The following is a 23,414-nucleotide window of genomic DNA, read 5'->3' on the forward strand; positions in this document are numbered from 1 at the left end:
CTGATGACAGGATCAAGATGCCCTAGTTTTGCTAGTCTCTTCAAGTCAATCCCAAAAGCCATCAGAGTAGGCATGAGTGCATTCTGCACAGACATCTCTATGCTTGTATCAGTGAGTCTAGGAAAGGTTTTGGAGTTGTGTCGTTTTCCCTTCCTCTGAGTTGAATTAGCAGCTGGGAATGGTGGGACACTTATTGTACTGGCAGCATGAAATCTCTGTGATATGCCCAACGTTAGTAGTTGCTATCCATATTATTTTGTTATGCTAATAAAATGCAAGTGCAATAGTTGAGAAATCAGCAAAAACGGCTGTCATTGTGCGTCATATTCATGACCATCTTGCAAAGCAACCTCTTCACCTGCTCCCTCGATTGATGTCCGACCTCCCTCTTCATATTCGCCTCTACTGTTGCCTTCTTCACCATCGCTGATAAGCTCAAAAGCATGGGCGTGGTACAGGAAGACATTGCAAAAGCTAGCTTCAACATCTCCGCCTCTTTGACTGCCTCAACAAGGTGAACGAGCAGGGTCCTGAGCTCAACGTTGAGACAGTTTAGCCGCAAGTAGAATGCCCCCAAAGCAGGCTCTCAACATCCCTGACCTCTTTGGCTGTCTTGACAAGGTTGACGAGCAGGGTTTTGAGCTTAAGGGTTATTTACTCCATAGGTAGAATGCCCCCGGCGCATTCTCCCAATTACCGATTCTTCTTTTGTGGCAATGGTGTCTCTATGCTACTCTTTAGTCTCTCCCTCTTCACTTCGTTCTACGTCAACTTCCCCACAATGATTTGCACTTTTGGCTACCTCGTGAGCAAGCACAAGGAGGCTCCATAGAGGCGAAGAGGGAGGCTACTCAAAAATGAAGCAGGAGACGTGATGGCAGCAGCATTAACGGTGAACTTGACGGATCGTCAAATGCAAACACTTATTTTGAATTTCAAATTGGCAGGTTGACAACTATATGCATTAAATGTGATAGCTTCACAAAAAGTGTGTGGGCTCGTTTCTTGCAGGATACAATGTGGAATTTGGATATTTTCTTCTAGGGGTGGAGCCTAAAGGCAACGTTGATTTTTTTAGTGAAAATGATCTAGCCTCAAACTCTTTTTTTTTTTTTTTGTACAATCTAGCCTCCAACTCAAGTTCGAGTTGGCTTTTCTATTTGGGAAGTAACATCAAACTCAAGCCTACTGTTAGAGCATTGGTTGTATTGTTGGCCAACCGGTTGCCACTGCATCCCATACTACCCTTAGCTACACTTATGAACTCCTTGCCATACCTCTATCACCTCCCATTGCTATTGGGCTATGTCCACTGTCTAAAAAAACTACCCATGCTCAAACCGCCCTTGCAGCTCTCCTTCTTCTTCCATGTAGAGGCGGCACACTTGACAGAGCTCAACGTGACTTCTTGGCTTAAGAGCTCAACCTCAAGTTGAATTTGTTTTAGCATGCGACTTCTTGGCTTTTGCGATCAACCTCAAGTTTGAGTTTCTCTCAACACTACGTCTTGGCATTGGAGCTAAACTCACGTTCGAGTTGTTTTCAATGTACTTTCTTGGCTTTAGAGCTCAACATCAAGCTCGACTTGTTTCAGTGCAATGTCTTGGCGTTAGAGCTCAACATCAAATTTGAGTTGTCTAGTTCTCTCTTGCCTAGTTCAAGCGCGACTACAAGTTCCTAGGTTTTCACCCAACAAACTTATGTGGCTCCATTTCAAGTGTGATAATTGGGTGCCTTATATCTTAGGTATATGGATTTTTTGGACTACTTCCCACTCCAAGATATTGTAAGTTGATCTCCATGAACTTGTTTGTTGACTTTTCAAGTGTAAGAGTTGGGATATAAGAGTTTCCACAAAAAACAAATCTCTCCTCTAGAATGGTATCTATTTCATTTGTTGAACCTTTTCCATGAAGTGGTCTAAGCAACTTGTTTCAAGTCCTTGATATTGAAACTCACCTTCTTGGCTTTTGTAGGTTCAAATGTGAGAATTGAGATTTGTTTTCTCACTTCCTTGTTGCATGAGCATCTTCTTGCGCCATCAAAATTGAAAATTGGAATGATGTAGCCTTAGGATTTCACTATCTTGTTTAGAAGTAAAGAGTGTAAGATGCAACACGCATTTGTAGCCATCTCAACATCACTTTTTGCTAGAACATCTTCTTGTGCCATGGAAATTGCAGATTGGAATGTGCATCTTTAGGATTGAGCTACCTGATTGTAAACAAGAGAACATCTAAGATGTAAGATGTAAGATGTGCATGTAGATTCCCTCTCGTTTACATGAATGTATTATCTTGAAGATGCTAAGATTTCTAAGTGTCTTGAAAAGACTTCAAAATTGTCCCATAATTGTGAAATATTCTCGAATTTCCTAAATTGGACTTATGAATGAAACCCTATAATTAACTTCCCTCTCAAAAATGTGCATTTTTGCACACTTCATGCTTTTATGAGCATCTTTGATCGTTTATTAAAACTTCATATTGATTATGCCTTTACAATGAAGCCTACGAAGAGGTCGTTTGACACAATCTCAAAAGTGGAAGGGCTCTTAAATTCAATAGGTTGTCATGGGACCAACACCTCCATTGTTGCACAAAAGAACAATGCAAGCACTCAGAAAGTGGTCCAACCAGTGTCCATGAGTGGACTAAAGGCAAGACATTTTTTGAAGAGGGTTCAGTCCAAGGAAAGGGGTGCTACTACCAAAACATCAACATCTGAAGGTGGATGGGAGTTGTGGAAAGATCTCTACAAGTATACAACGGACAATGATAGCAATGCAAGTGTTGTGCTTAGCCGACAACATGTTTGGGCGGTATTTGACAAGATGATGAAGATACTACGACTTGCAAGCACAACCAGTGAGCAACGACAAGAATTCCAAAATTTGGTGATGGAGTTCACAAAGGCAATCGTCATTGCATGGGGTGAATTGAACATTACACACTATATGGTGAGTGCTTGCTATTCCAACTTGGTTTGTACTATGCTTTAGTTTTGATCATCGATGTGTTGTGGCTTTTTGGGCAGCACATCCTCTATGCCCATGGTGCATACTTTATGAACATGTATGGTTCATTGGATCTTTGGAGCACGCAAGGTATGGAGAAGTCACACTATTGTTCCAAGGGTGTCTACTTCAAGAATACAAGACATGGAGGAGGTTTAGTGCGCTCATGCTATCTTCAGGAAATGTTCAACTGGTTTTATCGTACCCCTTTTGGACGCAAAGTGTCGATTGAACGTGCAAGGTCATCGCGCTTGGCAAAAGAAACCTGTCGACTGGCCCATGTTCACTCCTCAGAAAGTTGGAGATCCTCACAAGGTCCAGCACGACATGCAGTGTGGCGAGCATCAAAAACTAGGGTTGGAAAAGTTTGGGTCAGGCGGTAGTAGTTGTATTTAGAATCTCAAGAAAATGAAAAATCTACTCCATTTGGATGCTCTCTTTTTTTGAATCAAGCGTTTGCATTGTTTGATTGTTTATACAATTTTAGAAGTGTAAGTTTTGCTTTATGTGTTTGAATAGTTCTCCGATTTCATGTGGTTTTAAACATTAGGAAGGGAATGGGGTCTAAGGGGGCCTCTTTATTTGCCATGGGATTAAAAAGGAGTTTATGGAAGGGGCAAATGGGTGGATGCCATGTGGATTGAAATGGTGGGTATGGCAAAGCGTAAAAGTAAGCGGTCAAACTTGTACTCTTTTATAAAATACAAAGGGAAAATCTCTTATAAATTTTAAAAAATGATCTTTTCTCTAAATAGTTGAGTAAAAACCAATCCTTTCTCTCTCTACTGGCTGTCAGTTTCTCCCTTCCTCTCTCCTAGAAGGGGTCCCCTCCAAAAACGTGCTGATCATTTCCTCCCTCTCTCTCTCTACTGTACCATCTCTCACTTCTCTTCACTTCACCTTGTTTCTCTTTCCTTCCTTTCAGTTTTCCCTCCCAAAAGCTCTGCAGCAGCAGAAGTTTGAACCTCCTTTCCCTCCTCAAGCTTACTTCATTCTTGAGGGATGCATTCTCCTCAAACTGAAGTTCTCCATTACTCCATGGGATTCACTAAACACCTCTAGCAAAAGCTGAAGTCTACAACATGTCCTTCTGCTACATCATCCCTCTTTATTTCCTCAACAGGTTTCTTTTCTCCTTCTCCATTAAGCTCTCTAGAGAGGATCTACTTCCCTCTCAATCTTTGCAACATTTCTTCCACATTAAGCCAACAAGCAGGTGGAGCGGTATAGCAGTAAGTGGCATCCTTCACCTTTGTGTACCATCAAGATTCTTGCTCTTTATACAACTGAGAACATGGATGTGCAATGTCTAATCATAAGTGTTTGTGTGCAGGTTGTGCCACTATTTCCCATGGAATCATTAGGTACTCGACGACCTAGGAGTGTCATTGACTCCATTTCATGCAGCAATGGACAATACAAAAATGGATATTGGGTGACGATGGAGGTTAAATGAATGATGTGGGTGACAATACAGCCTAGCTCAAGAGGTGTACACAAGGTCTCAAGGAAGCACATGGCTTCTCGAGCACACCATTGGAAGGGAAGAATCATGGAGTTCAAGCAAACACAAGACGGCAAGAGGCTTGCAAAGGTGCAACATGTGTATGTTGCTTCACAATTGAAGCTAGAGACAGCAGTGGCTCCATCAAGGTTTCCTGCAAATTATAATTTTTACTCCTCTTACAAGTTTTTTGGTTATCTATTTAGTATTTCTGCTTTGTGTGTTGCTTTTGATGACTGTAAGGTTTCCATTGCTTTTTGTTCATGTTTACAGATGTTTTTCCATCCGATTTTGTAGAGTGGGAGCCAATAGAGTCCTTCACTGGAACTTTTGAGGCCATCCACAATGAGCTTGGCAAATTTCTCTATGCTGGTTGTCAGTCCTCTGAGCTTGCCTCACGTGAATTTTTTTTATAATGATCATACTTATGTCACACCTAGGCAAAATGGATAGGGTAATCTATCTCTGGTTCACTCACCAACCTTGGAGAGTTTGGAATGGCCTAAGCCAGAGACTGCATTGATCGCAACAACCAAAAGGAGAATCGAGGTGGATGTGCAAGCAGCAATGAAGTGCACCTATGGTTCCCATAAAGCCACACTAACATGGTTTATGTCTCTTCATTTATTTGTGTTTATATTTTGACTTCAGAGTGTTCACAGGACACCAACAATGTGGATTTGCAAAGGGGGAAGTGCGATCAACGGGTTTCTTGCAGCTGGATGGGAAACTAAGGTGGTCAACCACCAGGGAGATAGAATCAAGTGCGTTGTAGTTGCTGACAAGGTGGTGTTTAGATACCATATTGTGAAGCAAAGCTTGTCGATGGTCTTTCCCTAAAGAAGATGGAAGCTGCCGATGGGAGAATGGGAGGCACTAGACTCTGAGGTTGCTGCTAGAGAATCAGCTGACCTGCAAATACATCTCCACGATGATGTAGTGCACCACATTACAGTGAACAATGACTGGCATCTTAGTCACCTTCGTGAGGATCTTAATCTCAGATATACCTTTCCCAAGAAATATCTCTTTGTAATCAATGAAAAGATTGTTCGCTCCAGAAAAGAGAAGAGCTTTCTATGTGAGAACATTCCGTTTTTGCGATGTATTTTTGTAAAAGCTTGTAATTGACATGGATTTTGTCCACATTAATACATACGGTGTTTTGAATCTTGTTCCTATGCATACTTGTTTATTTCTCAGCTTGTTCAAGTTTTCGATTGAAACGTGCAATTTATTTGTTGTGGAGCACAAATGTTTTCAATGTTGGTGTCTTTCAATGTTGGTGTCTTTCAATGCTTTGTTGCATGATTTTGTTTAAAATTAAAGTTTTAAGTTATTTTGACAGTGCTTTTAAAAAAGTGACTTTGGGTATATAAGTGACTTTCTAGTTTTTAAACTTCATTTCTCACATTCACAAAACTCTAGCTCTAAGCTCTCTTCGCATCTTCTTCGCGAATGAACCCATGGGAACGTCTACTGATGCACTCCTCACACAATTAGAAAAGGTAGGACTTGCGGATCGAGCACATGAACTACTCAGTGTGTTCGAGGGGACAATTGACATGCGGACCATTGCCAACCCTCATGCAAAGGTATTTAGAAGCTTTCTTGACTACATGGCATAGCACATAGAGGATCCGACACGGCGTGGTTGCCAGTGGATTTCTTGAAGCATCTTTATGTGACTGACAAAAACTTCCGGTTTCGCTTGTTGAGGTTTATTAAAGGCCTCACGGAATGGGACTTCAAGATAGAGGATGAGGATGATATCATGGATTTGAGCATGGGGTGCATAGGCACCCAATTTATTTCATGGGACATGGTTCTGGCATTACTTGTGCTTGAGGGCATGGACAAGGGAAAATCAAAGGAAAAGGTCAACCAAAGACCTCTTGTGACCATTGTGGAGGAATCAAATGAAGTTATTGAAGAGATAGATGAGCAGGCCGAAGCATCTATAACACTCGTACTCATGCAAGATCCCAACTCCACTGAGGAGGAACATCCATTGATAGAGGGAGATGAGGTGTTGGAAGAGATCCCGAACCTCCAAATTCTCACTTTGCATCTAGTGGTGGTGGATGATGGTCAGTTTTTGTTCCTTGACGACATTGACAAAACGTTAGGACTCAAAGAAGATGGGTCGCTTGCAGTGCTTTCTATCTATGCGGGCATGAAGGATCCCAATGGGGAGGAAGAGAAAGTCAATTTTCAAATTGATTCTGAAGACCAAGATCTCCCAGCAAGCCTCACTTTCCTCCTAGTGAAAATGAACAACAGTTGGTGCAAACAGTAGCAAGTACACTAGTGGAATTAAAATCATGTGCCTCTTTCTATGAAAGCGTACCAAAGAGCACATTTCATCCACACAAACCACTGATTGCAATTGGTAGAGATGATCGATCTAGCATCGATCTTACAAAGAAAAATCTTGAAGAGAGGGATGAAGAAACTGAGGTAAATAAATCTAAACCTGGTAGAATTTCTAGTATTCCTTACCACAAGTGTTAATATCAATTAGAATGCTTTGTAGACGGCTTATCATGTTGATAAGTTTGCAATGCATACTGGAGGTTCGTGCAAGGTCTCCACGGGTAGAGATAGTTATCTTTGGCACTACCTGAGCCATCTAGGGCCATCAATTCTTAGAGTTGCTCACACAAAGTTCTCCAAGAATGGTTCTGCAGAGTTGCTAAAGTGTAAAGCATTAAGTGGCATACTCGCTGAAGATTCTCTCACCTTAAACACTCACAAATGTATATTGGTGGACTAAGAGGCAGCATTGTATGCCTTTACAGGCAAACACCCAGGCTCGGTGCTCTCCCACTGCGCCTCGAGCCTAGGTCAAGGGTTGACAAACCCATAGGAAATTGTAAAATCCCTCAGTGTCAAGTCAGCCATTTGCCCATTACCCAAAGATGTAATTCGTAGAAAAACCAATCGACCATGATGTAATATTTGATCAATAAAGAATAAATGTTTTTGTCACCATTCAGTACTTTTTTTAATTCATATTGTTCAATAATTTCCATTTTTGCCTGCCAAGGCACACACGTGCACAGAACCTTGAACATGCAGCCACCGGGCAGCCAAGGGGAGCATCTCGGAGATAATTTTGCGAAACGGGGCGACGAGGGGTGTGTACGTGGTCAAGAAGGATATATGACGCATCGGCAGCACCAGGTGGGGTTGGACGGTGCAAAAAAAGCCCCTGTGCGCCACGGCGCGTAGGGAGAAATTCTGCCACTAGGTGGGGTCGGATGGTGCAAAAAAAGCCCCTATGCGCCACAGTGCCCCTGCGTGTCGTGGCACACAGGGGCTTTTTTTGCACGGTCCGACCCCGCACAGTGCCACCAATGCATCACATGCCCTTGTTGACCCCGTATGCCCCCTCCGTCGCCCCGTTTTGCAAAATTATCTCTGAAACGCTCCCCCCGGCCGCCCGGTGGCTGCATGTTTGAGGTTCTGTACACATGTGTGCCTCGGTGGGCAAAAATGGATCCATGGTGGTGAACTTAAATTTAACATATCCAACAATTCAAATACTTATAAAAACCAATGTACAAATTAAAATTGAACAATTGCTCGGAATGGTATAAATTTGCCAATTGAAATTATAGAGAAAGCTTACAAATCTCATGAAGAGAGAGTACATGGGATAAACTACATCTTATGAAGGCATCCTTAATTTTTTTAATTTAGTGCTAAGGCTAAATCCGTATTTTTTAAAGTTGCACGCTTTGCGTGAGTCATACAGGAGACGCCGTCTTAAAAAAGCTTCACCAAAATGTCTTCGGTGGCATCCTGTAAGGCCAATCTGTAGGTGGTAATGTCACACACCTTTTTCCACAATTGAAACTCATTGGGACTTTGAGAGTTAGAATAGTCTGAAAGCATATGCCTAGCTTTACTACCACCCATACATATTTTATTAGGACAATCCTGTGTACTTCTAGATGCCTTCCTATCCTTTGATAGCTCTACTGCACCGCCATGCAGGCCAACGCTTGATAGAATAGATTCAAGTTCTCTGATACACTCTTCCCTTCTTTCTGCAGGCTCCATATTCCAAGCATAATTAATATGAAGCATCAGCAACTTGTCAAGAATTCGTAGACGGGCCTGAAGAGTGCACACATGCACATTCATTAGAGGAATCGGTAGAATAGGATCCCAATTTGGATCATCCATGTCTCGATTAGGGGGTACACTCTGGTTACAACAACTGAGGATACCTTGAAACCATTGTTGGAGTGCTTTATCTATTGTTTGTGTAGTGGTCACGCCTTTCGCAGAATTGACTGCAACTTTGCCACCCTTACGTTTACCTTTCGTAGAGTTGACTGTAGCTTTGCCAAACTTAGCCTTACCCTTGCCCTCAGTTCCTATTGAGGCTTTACTGTGGCAGCAATAAATGCATTGAAAGAGGGTCATTGCACCTTGCTTGCATCCTACCATACACTTGAGAGTTTTCAAGTCTCATGCCAAATGCCACTCCACTTGGAACGTACCAAGACGTGAAACCTGCAATCGTTGTCCTTCTTGTTGTCGCCAAATGACGTCAACGATTGGGGTGTGATTAAAATACCATTTGAGAGACTCATATGTCTCAATGGGTAGATGAAAAGCTGCCAACCACCAATTGAACACCTAAACAGGTGTTCCCCTTCTCGCTGGCAATTAGCTCAACATCAACACCCACCAAGGCTCTGTTCATAAGCGTAACGCTTACCCTTTCGATCCGTTTACCTTTGACAATCTAGCACTCATAAAGCTTCATCACAAAATAACTTTGCCATCACACTCTTCCTGTGTCAACCCATAAAATTTGATCATTGACTCCTGGAGCTTCAACAAGTCAACATACATTATTGAACTCGTTGTAATGAAAAGATTGGTTCTCTTCTAGTGGTAGGACATCCTCCACATATTGAAATCCACCCAACAAGCTTACAGCATCATTATTGGCACACCTTTTTGCGAAGCGAACACTGTAAGGCATTGGCAACAACCTAAACAAACCTTTTTCTCTGTGACCTAGTGTGACAAGCCTATACAAAGCTTCGTAGGCCTTGAAACTTATGCCTGCACTGTCACACACCTCCATCATCTCTTGAGGTGAAACAATGTTCTTCAGCTCACTGAAATGATTTTGGCACAAAAGTTTAGCAATGCCAGCATTGGATGGATCATCCAATTGCTCCACCAACTCCTTTGGTTTGATGATATGCTGCAGCAGAGTATGTCTGATCGTTTCAACATTGGACTCGATTCCCATCATCCCTCGAGCCAAGTTCGATTCCCATCATCGTTCGAGCCAAGTTCCTACATATTGAAATAATATTACAGCAACCTACAAAAAATGTACGAAGCTTGCATTTGTATTCCTACCAAGTTTGACAGATACGTTTCTTTTGAGCTCCACCGCTTGAAGATAGCATAGGCATCGCATGTCTCTTGCGCTTGCGAATGTGATAGCCTAATGGAATGTGTGTGAGATGATCGTTTCATCGACGCATGTTACGTGCAGTGTGTTGTAGCTGAACATAATTGTCTAGACGATGCTCTTGCTCCATTTTTTGATGCTCTACCTTTGTAATAAGCTTTGACATCTTGTCATTAAGTTGCTTCATCTTCTCATTGGCTTCCTCTTTGACTTGCTGAATGTCTTTCACGTACTTCTCTTGAAATGAAGAATAGGCAACACAGATATGTTTTCTTGCTTCCCTTTCATTGAAAAAAGATGAATGTAATCTCCAGAAGTAGCCAAACAATCCATCTCTCCCATCTCCAATAAATCGCAGTAGCTCAGTGACATTACAGAAAGGCGGTGATGCATTGGTCATTGGATCACCAGGGTAAATATGTCCATCAACCCATAAGTTGATTGTCTTGCATCCATGGTTGAGCATCTGGTCTCCAGCATTGGGATTAGATGTGCCAAGTCGCACAGCTACATACTCCTGCTCTAAATCAACATTTAATTGATATCATTTTGATTTTTTAGTAATGTCTTGTAGTGGTAGGGGATCGAATGACATTGTGTTAGTTAATCAAGCAAATTAGTGAGAATGTCTAATGGTGACTGCTACAAGTAGGTGAAGGTGGCTATGGAGGAAAGACGTGGAGAGTACTCATAGTTAAGAGAAAAAGATTATGTTGTGGAGGGAAGAAAGAGAGGGAGTGCAACTCAATCTCCTTTGAATTTGAATTGTTGATTATGACTGTAGAGAGAGAAATGTTGAAGCACACAGAGGTAATGGAGTTTTCCATTGCACTCAGTTGGAGCTGGAGTGGGAGAAGCATGAGAGAGAGAGAGAGAATAAAGGAAGAGAGAGTGGGAGAGAGGACATATCTGCAACCTTGGAGGATCTGCACTTTTTCAGAAACAAACAGCCAAGAATGTTCCTTAATGATTGGAAGAGGAAGTGACATGAGAGAAAAGGGGGGAAAGAGAGAGAGAGAGAGAGAGAGAGAGAGAGAGAGAGAGAGAGAGAGAGAGAGTTGGCTCACATTTTAGAGAGAGAATGCAGTGAGAGAATGTGAAAAACATGCTTTTCTGGCAAGGGGGCTAAAAAGTGCCTCCTTTAATGAGTTCTAAGTGAGAGAGAGTGTTTTATATGCTAGAGAGAGAAGAGGGGTGGGAAAAGGACATTTGAAAATTCATTTACCCCCCTCTCTTTTGGGTTATTAAATAAACTATTTTCAGAAGTAGAGCAAAAGTCCCAATGGGAGAAGTACTTATCTTTAGTGGAGTATGCTTACAATAACACTGTATATACTTCCACAGGAAGCGCACCTTTTGAGGTGATAGAGGGAAGATAAAAAAGTCCCCTGTTGCTCGAGGTACATCAAAAGATCTTTGCTGCTGTATATGAATATGGTTGAGACCTGCAAAAATAATTTCAAAAGATTAAGGATTCTCTATCCATTTCTCAGCAAAGGCAAAAGGCTGTTGCTACTGATAAGCACATAAGGGAATTTAAACAAAATGATTGGGTCTTGCTTAAGTTTCCCAAGGCTCAATTAGGGCACATGACGGGCAAGAATCCTACGACACCAAAAGTACTATGCTAAGTTAGCAAAAAGGTACTGTGTCCCCTTTCAGATTCTTAGGCCAATCAATGAGATGACCTATCAACTCAAGTTTCCCAACCATTGGCTCATACACAATGCTTTCCATGTGAGCCTAATAAAGCCTTACAAAGGAGAGCCACCTCAAGAAGCAACCATTGAACACCCACCGGAGATCGAGGATCAAGAAGAAGTGTTGCAGCCCGAGTCCATTCTCCGACACAAAGACATATTACGACGCGGTAAGACTATCTGACGATATCTTATCAAGTCTAAAAATTATCCTTTTGAAGATGCTAGATGGATGCAAGGCATAAATTAAAGGATAACCTAAACCTTGTCAATGCTTAAAATGATTTCCTAGAGTAAGCAAATGTAAATATGTATAAATGAACAAAGTTTTGTCTTACAAGACTCTTTTTTTTCTTAATTGTGCACAAATGTTAATAAGTATGCATGCTTAGGATCATGTTTCTGGAGTTGACATCTCTCGAACACCAAGTAAACCTTGTCACTCTACTATGGAAGTTTGATACAGACTAATGTGCAGACATTCTTGTGGCGGCAGCTAAGGCTCTCAAGCATTAAATGGACTAGTCATCCATTCTAGAATGGTCTCGTAGGGTAAAATAGGGATCCTCTACCCGCTAGCAAATAGACTAATGACTAGGCTTTATCTTCTCTACCTCATAGTCGAGGACGACTATAATTTCAAGAGAGAGGTAATGTCATAAAAACTAATATCTAATTATTCCCAAAAAAAAATCTCATGTTAAACTAATCATTTAATATGGGGAAGTACCAGGGAAGTAAAAGCTAGAATATTGGTAAGGCTACCAGACTGGTCTCAACAGCAGCAGGCAGGGATCCAAAGGAGGGAAAATAGGGATCAAAAGGGGGACAGTCTAGAAAAGAGAAATGTGCATCAATGGAGCTTAAAAGACCTAAGGTTAAACTCCATTAAGACTTCCATAGGCTAAGGTTCCAAAAATTAACTAAAAAGTCCAATGGCCAAAGGTGGGAAAATTGGATGGTTATGGGAAGACTAAAAAGTCGTCCCACATCCCTAGGAAGGAGGGGGTGAGCCCTAATGGTAGGGGAAGAGAGAGAAACACACACACACACACACACACACACACACACACATCCCAAGCTCTCCCCAAAGGGAAGAATGAACACATGGCCGGCTCCTAGCCCAGTTGCCCCCAATTTCCCCTCAAATCCTATTAGATGGCCATAGAGGTGGACCAATGAGAATTATGCTAGAGTAAATTAGTCTAATCAATTTAAAAATTCTTGATAAAATAATCAATAGAAACTAATCTCCCTAGAAGACTATTGGACAATCTACCAAGGGGTCCAATGAGCATTCATTAGCCCAATGGCTTGCTTGATTCCTATTGGCCAGAAGACTAAAATGTCCAATTAGAGTTTAAATAAATTATTTGATTACCTAAATCTCTCACAAAATGGGAAAGGGGGACACATGTCACAAGGCTATCAATTATGCTTGGCTAAGCCCTATAGGAACCAATGGGATGCCAGCAAGAGCCAAAGGGAAGAGGAGTCGACCAAGTAAAGAGAGTTGGCATTATTTGACTAATTCACTTTGCTATACACACACACAGCTCATGTGTTGAGCAAGAACTCCATCTCCTTCTCCAAGCATTGAGAAGAGGCCTACACCAACAACTCTTGGCTATGGAACGCAATCCAACCAAGAGCCAAGCTTCAATGGCATGCTCATCTCCTCTACCATGCTAATTACTAAGCTAAGCTATGCTATTAGAGTGATTATGTCAGGAGAATACTTCTTTCTCATAAGACCCATCTTCTTCCTCTCAATATTTCTTGATTCCCTGCTTGCTCTCACCATTTTTGAAGGTGTGTGAGGTCTTCGGACTAAGGCTAGGGACACTAGGTGTGTTTTTCAAGCATAATTTGGTGTATGAAGCTTCCATCTTCATTGCACCAACGAGTTTTGTAAGAGAACACAAAGATTGTATTATACAAAAGTCTCTTTGATGGGAGAAGTTATAATACAAAGCCTTTTTGGAGGGGGGACCGGCTCCATGTAAATCCGGTCCTCAATTGTTCTATTTCTCTCTCTTTTCAAGTATTGTCTATGCCAAACTAGTTAGGTGTAAATTGCTATGTTGATTTCTCAAATTAAGTACTCTCTCTATGCTCATTAGGAACTTGTTCTTAATGAAATTCTCACTATGTTATCATTTTCCGCTACACACAAGTTACTAGTGCATTAAATGTTACAGAATGAGACATGATGTACCACTTTGCACGCTTATACCACATGATAGAGTACATTGTTTGAGGTCAAATGTCGGTGCTTGAAGCTTACATTTTCTAGAGAAGGATATATCAAAGAGAACTTGGTGCATTTATAGTGTCATTGTACTCTACATGTCAAGAGGAATAGCATGTATCCATCCACTATGCATCATCGACTACACTAGGAGCTAGATCATTGTCCTTGGTGGATAGACATGGATCATAACTATGTGCTTGTTCGTGAGAGAGAGATCGACAATGCAAAGAGGACATAAGATCCCTCCATTTCTCTTGACACCTCCTGTGGGGACGTACAAAGTGAATTGATGTGATAGAAGATATGATCATACGTGCGAGTGCTATTGTAATGATTTTTCGTGTGAATATAGATACAACACAAACTTTTTTGAATTTTTTACATTGCTAGTGAACATTCAATTGTAATTCTTAAACCGCTTAGCTCCCTAGAGCTAAAGGGAAGCAACATGAGAGTACAAATGTTACACCTGACATGACAATTATGAGCATAAAGTAAAAGTTTAACTAATCTCATTGTTGTTTCTATATTGTCTAATATTTACTAATCTTATGAGGGTTTCCACTAATTTCTATGTTGTTTATTTATAGTCCTTTGTGTCAGCATATAGTCTATGATTTACTACTTTTACCAAAGGCTTACAAATATCGATGTTGTTTTTATATATGTTATGGATTATTCATCTATTTGGTTGGGAGCGTGTCATGACAACTTCCTGCCCAAAGATTAAGGGAAGCAACACGAGATAGACGAGGAGCCTAGCATGACAAGTATGTCCATAAAACATATGGTTTACTAAACTCATATAGGTTTACTAATCTCACTGTGCTTTTTATATAGACTATGCTATGAATCTATGATGTACCAATTTCCTTGTTGTTTATAATGGACATACGCTATTGGCACACGGGGCTTGCTTCATTCAACACATTTTGTTTTCCCTAGAGAGCAATCTGTTTTGCAAGCACCAAGAGCTCATAGATGCTTAGCTATCTCATGGGATTACATCACCATTGAATGTGAGTTTTGATCAAGCATGAAATCACTAATATGGATGCCTCTACACAAGCATATGGTCAGAGTTTGGAATACATCCTCATTTCATGTGAGTTTTGATCGATTGTGCAATCACCAAGATGGATGTCTCTACACTAACATATGGTCAAAGAGTTTCGACCAAAAATGCAGTGGTAGATTTATAAGGGATGGTAGGCTCATTTTGTGGGCTGTCAATTTGGTTTTTGTGGATTTTCTTTTTGGAGGTGCCTCTAATTCATCCCTAGTCTAGAGGGCAAGATAGGTAGGAGGCCTCCACTTCTATAGATGTGGTGGATGAAGAGAATAGACCTCCCACTGGGAACCCGTTTGATCATTTGTGAGCATTCAATTTCTTTTGTTCATGAACATGTTACTTTTGAGTGTATTCCCTTACTTACTTTTTTCTTTTTCAAGCTATGTATGTTAATTGCACTATTAAAAACCCTAAAGTCGGCAACTCATGTGATTTTCAATGATTTTGGAAAACTTTGTTTGCACTGTTAAGGTTTGTTGATTTACTTTGATGTGTTTATTTTTTCTTCATTAAAGTGCATTGCCAGTGTACATTGAGGCGGAGGAAAAAAGCATGGCCCACGATCCATGGTACAATATTCAAACAAACGACAAACCACATCATGCATTCATCAACGACAAGTGTGATTTGTGGTAAAGTATCATGTTTTGTAGGAGTTCTACCAAACATCGAGCGAACTTATCCGAGCAAGCTCAAAACCGAGCAAAGTTATCAAGTGAGCTTCTCACATATATATATATATATATATATATATATATATATATATATATATATATATATATATATATATATATATATATATATATATATATATATATATATATATATATATACTTATTTTCTAAAAAGAGATATGAGAGAGAGAGAGAGAGCTTTCTATAAACCCAAACAATTAAATGTCAGCACTAGATCAATTGAATAGCTTAGTTCACAAAGATGGAAGATGCAACTCCTTTCCATTTTGGATCATTGTTTGGAAAAATCTAGCAGATGTCTAGAAGACCATAATTTGTTTGCGGAAAATTTCAATCTCTTTTTAGCTTGTGTCTGCTCAAGACAAGGTGGTAAGGAAATCTTACTAGTTGGATGAGGGAAAGGGTTGCATCATATTGACATCACATTTTTTGCAGATGATAGACACTTGCCAAACCAAGAGCTACCATGTATGTCCACTAGGAAGAGCGCTAATAAGTGACTAAAGATGCTTAGATCTCTCTCTCTCTCTCTCTCTCTCTCTCTCTCTCTCTCTCTCTCTCTCTCTCTCTCTCTCTCTCTCTCTCTCTCTCTCTCTCTTGCATGTAGACAGTGTGTGTTTCACTGCAAAAGACCGATTCATTGTGTTAGCTTTGATCACATGTTGTGCTCTTTGTCAAAGCTATGCTAGTATGGAATTAATAGGCTGTTTCAAAATTTGAACCTAATATTGAAACTTTCATATTTTGAACCTAATATTGATGTTGAAAATGTTCAAAATTTTGATGTGTCCTTTCTTTAGATGAGGGTTCCTTGGGTAGCTACTTCATTTTTGGCGTCTTTCAACCAAAATAAATGGAAGACCAAGACTATATGTTTCAAGTGTCCTAGAGAATGAATTGTATATTATATTGTTGAACAATTTTAATGAAGGCCAATATGATATATTTATTTCTTATTTTGAAAAGCTTTAATTTTCATGCAAAAGCAATAGCTTAAGAGTGTAATGATGAGGGTATACACCAAGATTTTTACACTACAAACAAGGGTACATGAGCACTTCATGGCAAGACAATCATAGTAGTACCTATGGGGTTTTGATCCATGTGCTACAATTTTAGTTGTTCAATTTGCCAAAAAATACTAGTAGGCATCGTATGCTAAAAAATTTGTACATCGATCTCATGGCCTTGTAGAGCAATGGAGGTGTAGTAAATTCTCTTGCTATTTGTAGAGCAATGGAGGTGTAGTAAATTCTCTTGCTATTGAATGCTCTCCTGATGCTAACACATTTATACTTGAGGAATCCTTTTTTTATATTGTATATGACAACTTGCTACATGGATGTGTAATCACATTTTGTAATGGCTTCAACTAGTTTGAGGTACCTCATAAAGCACCCCCTATGCAAGATGGGACAAGGTGTCCTATCACCTTGCCCTACTTTTGGAAATACTTTTCCAAGATGTTCTTTTGCTTGCAAAGGTTGCATGTCATTAGTTTCTTTCTCTTCTAGTTTGAAAAACCACGTCTTATAATTTGACCAATACATGTACTTAGAGGCTGCACATATGAACACGACCTACCTTCTTCAGTAAGACTCATATTGCCTTACTTTGTTATGCACTTTTATTTAAGCAGGCCTCGTAATTTTATCACTTGTTTGCAACCCTCCTTCACAGAAGTTAACCCACTATTTTATCTAATTATTGGATTTCTTCTTAACCGGCGGTCCGGTTGAACTGTGAAAAAGGAAGATGTGACCAGGCTCTTATCCTCTCTGTGGGCATATAACCCTATGTAATGCCGACCATCATGGCTGGATCAACCATAAAATCGTAATGATGAGGATCAGCAATTGCGATCACGCTTGAATATTTAGGGACGCAAGTACAAGCCATTACAAACCCTACTTTACAAACTAGGGAAGCCAGTAATGCAAATTAGAAGTGCCAATATACATCCTTGTTCAAAATATGTCAAGTGTCCGTAAGCTTCATGATCAGTACAGTCGTACTAACGGCCAGCAGAGCAGCAGCTGGGATCTGGCCCGGATGGACACCCGTTGTCTATCATCTTATGCTCCAACTCTAGCTATGGGGGCACTAATTATTCGGCTCCACCATCGGTGAAAGCATTCGTAGCCGGCCAGCTGCATGAGCTAGCCCGCAATCAATGCACAAACGTCGCACGAAAGTTCTGCAAGAACTGCATGCTGGCCGCTTACTATAGCAAAGAGTGTCGAAAGTAGCATTGGAAAGATAACAAGACACTCTGCAACTCTGTGTTAATGTGCAAATTGTGGCTTCCGGTCCTGCTGCACAAACTGTCCCCTTTTGTCTACGTCGAAGCTGATTGAGAAGATCAAGACCTTGATGATGATCATGAGGACGTTGCACCTCCTCTTTGTGAGCAATTTTGGAGCAGCGTGCCCGCACAAGGTGTGGTGGGATCCTCATCAGCACCTACTGATCCTATGCTGCGTGAACATCTGCACGTCTGCTTTACAACTAGCGGTGATCTGTGCAATTTGATAGAAATAGTGTGCGAGCTACCTGCAGAGTATAATTAAGGGCGAGGTAGTCATTCTTGTGAACGATGCAAATGCCAAGGTAGCAGCGAGGAACTATATTATGCTTGAGCTTTTGAGGATGTACGGAGAGGAAGCTATTGATGTTGTGATAGCTTTGTGATGGGCATGACGGCAGAACAATTGAAGGCAGCCAAGGCAGTAGCGTGGGAGGCGTAGAGCTGGAAATGGAGCTCATGGAAGTGCCATGGAGGTTTGATCCTGTCGACACGGAGAATTTAGCAGATTCGAATATAAGTGTAGCTGGAGTGAAGCGAATTCTCAAACAATGGGGACCTCTCTTGAAAGCTACTGCATCGTCGACCAGTCCCGCTTCCTTTGCACCACTCCTCATCACCTTCTTCCGCTCTCCCTCCCTCCCTCTCTCTCTCTCTCTTAAAAAACTCTAACTCTCTCAAAGAGCGCGCGCCGGTGCACGCTCTTTGAGAGAGTTAGAGTTTTTTTTAGAGAGAGAGAGATAGAGAGAGAGAGAGACTTCCTGTTTCAAGAGTAGGGAGGTCGCCATGATGACCAAGTTGAAGAAGAATAGGAAGAAGAGAGGTCACAGCAATGCAGGCCACGTAAGAATTGGCAAGCACAAAAAGCATCCCAAAGGTCGCAGTAATGCAGAAGGTATGCACCACCATTGCATTCTTTTCAACAAATATCACCCTAGGTACTCTAAGAAGGTAGGTATCCGCTACTTCCACAAGACAATGAGCAAGTTTCGTTGTCCCATTGTGAATATGGATCATCTCTTTTCGCTTCTTCTTGACTCTGCGAAGTCTGCTCCGGAAGGAAAGGGCCCTTCCTGGATGTCACACAGTTCGGGTACTTCAAGGTGCTAGGTAAAGGCGATGCTCCCCCCACTCCTCTTGTTGTTAAAGCCAAGTTCTTATCTAAGCTTTCGGAGAAGAAGATCAAAGAGGCTGGTGGTGCCATCCTTCTTACTCAGATCTTCCCTTCTATTAACGTAGGCAGATGACGAGGCTTTTTTCGCTTCTCAATTCAGTTGTAAAGGATTTTTGTATGAGGACTTGCAGAGATGAGTTTTGATGTCCTAACGACAATGTAGCCGACTTTCCCTTTTTAAAAAATAAAATAAATAAATCTCCACGATGAAGAGGAAGCAGAAGCAGTTGCGGCATAAGCAATCATGATGGTAAGGGCCGCACAATGGTGGATGTAACAAGCACGGAAGAGGCCACACCAACCCCATTCAAGTGCTCCAATTGTGGGTGATGTGTGCCCAAGGACAAGGTTGTCAAGTAGTTTCTTGTAAGGAACATTGTTGAACAAGATTTTGTGCAAGATGTGCAAGATGCTTGCGTTTATGATGGGTACACACTTCCCAAGTTTTACGCCAAAATACAGTGTTGTGTTTCATGAACCATTCACTCTCACATTGTCCATGTGAGATCCCGCATAGAAAGAAGAGTTCGAGAGCCACCACAGAGGTTTAGATGCAAGGAGGATATGCAAAACCAGAATCAGCGTACCAATGCTCCTGCTGTTAGGAAGTAGAGAGGTGTCTAATTAGTGCATAAGCCAAGAGAGGAAGAAGACTAACAAATTTTGACTTCTATCATAGAACTCTTAGAAGACGCATGCTACAAGCATTGCCACTGTGGTTGAAGCCATTAATTGGATGGACATTCAGTGACTTTTAAGTCTTTTGGGCGGGCTTGTATCTGATGTTTTGGAAATGTCTTTCTAAAGTTTTTTCCAAAGAGAGAGAGAGAGAGAGAGAGAGAGAATCTGACTTGCTTCTGAGACTCTGAGAGTGAGTGACAGAGAGAAGCCTTACGAGTGAACAAGACACAACACTCAAAATTCACTAAACTCGGCCGCCGCTGAGAGTGAGTGAGTCGTGACTTATAGAGGTAGCGCTCAGTCTGAGAGGAGAGCGAGAGAGCGTAACTGGCTAGAGTAGTTGAGAGCATGCACACCCCTTCCATGCAGAGCTCACTGCCCAGTGGCGGAGTCAGGCCCACTTTTGTGGAACTCTAGAAGAAGATGGAGGTAGGGATTGTTGAACAAGGGCATCGACGCATCAAAGTCATTTTTGATGCGCGACCAGAAAGATTGGTTTTTGAAAAGAGATTCCTCAGTTGTTGTGATCCCGCAACTGTGGAAGACGAACCTCATTCTCTCTCTCTCTCTCTCTCTCTCTCTCTCTCTCTCTCTCTCTCTCTCTCTCTCTCTCTCTCACACACACACACACACACGCACACACACACACACACACCCACCCAATCTCTTCATCTTTGTTCTTGCCGAAAGATGGGGTCAAGGTGATTGCAAAGGCATTCCATAAGTGGTGATTATCGTTCATGCCGATAGTTCCTTATGATCTTTAACACCTCTCCGGCCCTTCGCCACAAAATCCTCGTGATTGGGACCTCCTCTTTTGTAACTCACCATAAAAACTCTAAAAGAGTCCATAGTCGATGAAAACTATCATTTTCAAGTATGTGATGTGAAGGATATTTTCTTTTCCTCTTCGTTTCTCAAGTGTCATGATTATACGTTGAAAGATGTTTTCTGCGAGCTAGACAAAATGGAGTCACTCATCCAAAAGAATTTCTCCCCAATTTCAACAATAAGGTTCAATCTACCACCAAAGATTGAAAATACACATTACCAATACGATCTGCCAAATCTATTTCTTCTATAACTTTCCTACAAGCACTTGCCATAATATTATGTATTGAGAAACCCTCCCCCCCCCCTCCACAACATTGCACTCGCACATACACGCACGCGCACACACACACACACACACTTTTACTTGTCCAAGCATTTACCATGGCTTGAATATTGATGACCACAAGCCATGATTGAGAGGAGGGAGCATAACCTTGGATAATCAAGGAGTTAATATAAGGGTGGACGATCAAAGTCTTTATAAGGAATGCTCTAGATGGTTAGAGACAATGATAGATAGATTGTAATATGTAGTTTGATGCTAAATGTTTCTATTATGATTTAAGTTCTATGTATCTTGTGGGGTTTTGCTCTTTTCTATGATTGCTCGGAAAGGTTTGCTTGGAGTTTGAAATTCCTTATCCTCCAGTCAACCATGGCTAGGCACATAACCATTTATGGATGACAATGTGGCCACAAGATTGTTCTTATGTTTGACGATAGCATCTATGCACTTTCTATCTCTTTTGTGACACAACATTATAAAATAAATAACGCATTCAATTTGCATCCATTAACTCTAATGGGAGAGCAGGTGAAGATAAAGGCTACTGAATTTGCTAATGGTGAATAAATCTTCCTTCTCAATCACGGACAATGTCAATTCTAGAAAGTTTGCATTGCTATTGAAAGCACACAAGGCATTGGAATGAAGGACACACTAGTAGTAGTCTTATGGTCCGTCCAAAGTAGTTGGTATACTACATGCAATGCCTTCACAAAGTAGCCTACACATGGCACTCAAGCAAGGAAAGATTATCATTCAAGTTCAAGAGCTACCTATGCATTATGATGGACATCTGGCATTTGAGTTACCATCTTTTGATCTATTTGTGCACAAACGTATGACCATTGCAACATGTGAATTTACCATGGAGAATAAGTTTGCACAAATAGAGTTTTGGAATATGCTCAACAAGATGGTTTGGAAGCAAGGATATGACTGTGTATCAATGTGTATATGAACACATTAAAGGAAGAGTATGGCTCTTTTGTTTGAGACTATTTGAGATGCAATTACATGATTACTTTGCTACACTATACTCTATAGAGTAACTATTGAGATCTTGATCTAACCTTTTTCATTGCTTATGCTCTCTCGGTTTCTTGTCCGCACGGAAGTACTCACTCGAGGATTGGGATTCCTCATTTTGTAGTTGATAAAACCAAATGTGAGAACTACTTTGATGTTAAGAAATCATGATATTTACTTTTCATTAAAGTGTCTCTCTTGACGTGGATATGGAAACAAATAATTTCTTCTCCTATATTATCTCTCTCTCTCTCTCTCTCTCTCTCTCTCTCTCTCTCTCTCTCTCTCTCTCTCTCTCTCTCTCTCTCTCTTTGGAAAAAAGATTGTGCTCTATATTTACATTTTATACAAGGTATTGAGCACTCTTCTCTTTATCTGTGTCCCTAATATCATCATAGCATCTTATCCTTAATTAGCTGATCAAGAAAGGTGCTAGCAAAATGTTGTGACCTTCATACATAGTAATGTTTTTGGCAGACTAGATAAACCATTTAGACCAGGCTGAGAAAGAAGTTAGACAAAATTTAAGATCATTGTCATCAGCAGTCAAGAACCCAAAGAAGATGCTATACTTGGTAATATTTACTCCCCACGCATCATACAACCATAGCTTAGCCCATCTCCACCACCCACATACCAATTAATGTGTGTATGAGAAATGTAATAAAGCCACAATCTTGGTGGACTAAAGTGTTTTAGAATGTATGGGACACTAAGTGCTTATTCAAATTCAAAATGTTTAATTGGAGACTATTGTTACGTGCTCTCTCTCTCTCTCTCTCTCTCTCTCTCTCTCTCTCTCTCTCTCTCTCTCTCTCTCTCTCTCTCTCTCTCTCACCTTATTTTTCACATAAAAGACATGATTTCATCAATCACAAGTGCGATTCATGGTAAATTATAATGTATTGTACTTGATGAAATGAAATGCAAACTTTGTTGCTAAGAAATGACGCTAGTTAGTGCTCACAAAAGTGTTCAAGAAAACATCAAAAAGAAAACTTGGATATGGAAATAAATAATTTTGTCTCCTATGCTCTCTCTCTCTCTCTCTCTCTCTCTCTCTCTCTCTCTCTCTCTCTCTCTCTCTCTCTCTCTCTCTCTCTCTCTCTCTCCCCTTCTTGTTTTGCCTAGATTTTGCTCGATTTTAGTACTCGCTCGGTAAAGTTTGCTCGGTTCTTGGTGAGATTCTCAAGGAAGTGAAGCAAGGAAAGAGGTTCACCCTCTTCCCCAGGCCTCCAGCTCTTGTAGATATTCACAAAACAATCCATGTGTTTGGCACGTGTGTTGCATGCGGGGAGTATCTAAAGGTGGCGTATATTGTAAGAAGCTTCATGTTAGAGTGCATGCATCAATACCACCGTCTCTGCTTAAGTGAACTTTTGCACACTATTGGAACGTGTGTGAAAGAGAGGTGTGGC

At 40.9% G+C, this 23,414-nt stretch overlaps 1 protein-coding gene across 1 annotated transcript; it reads left to right on the top strand.

The window, feature by feature from the left end:
• The first annotated feature begins 18,781 nt into the window (after positions 1 to 18,781).
• Positions 18,782 to 19,242, top strand: LOC147459388 (large ribosomal subunit protein uL15y-like). Its single transcript, XM_086509822.1, has 2 exons — positions 18,782 to 18,890; positions 19,043 to 19,242. The coding sequence occupies exons 1-2, from the start codon at positions 18,782 to 18,784 to the stop codon at positions 19,240 to 19,242; spliced, it is 309 nt and encodes a 102-aa protein (XP_086365948.1).
• Positions 19,243 to 23,414: the final 4,172 nt, after the last annotated feature.

This window comes from Adiantum capillus-veneris, chromosome 4 (genome assembly GCF_014529385.1).
Source record: "Adiantum capillus-veneris isolate H3 chromosome 4, ASM1452938v2, whole genome shotgun sequence".
Taxonomy (NCBI): domain Eukaryota; kingdom Viridiplantae; phylum Streptophyta; class Polypodiopsida; order Polypodiales; family Pteridaceae; genus Adiantum; species Adiantum capillus-veneris.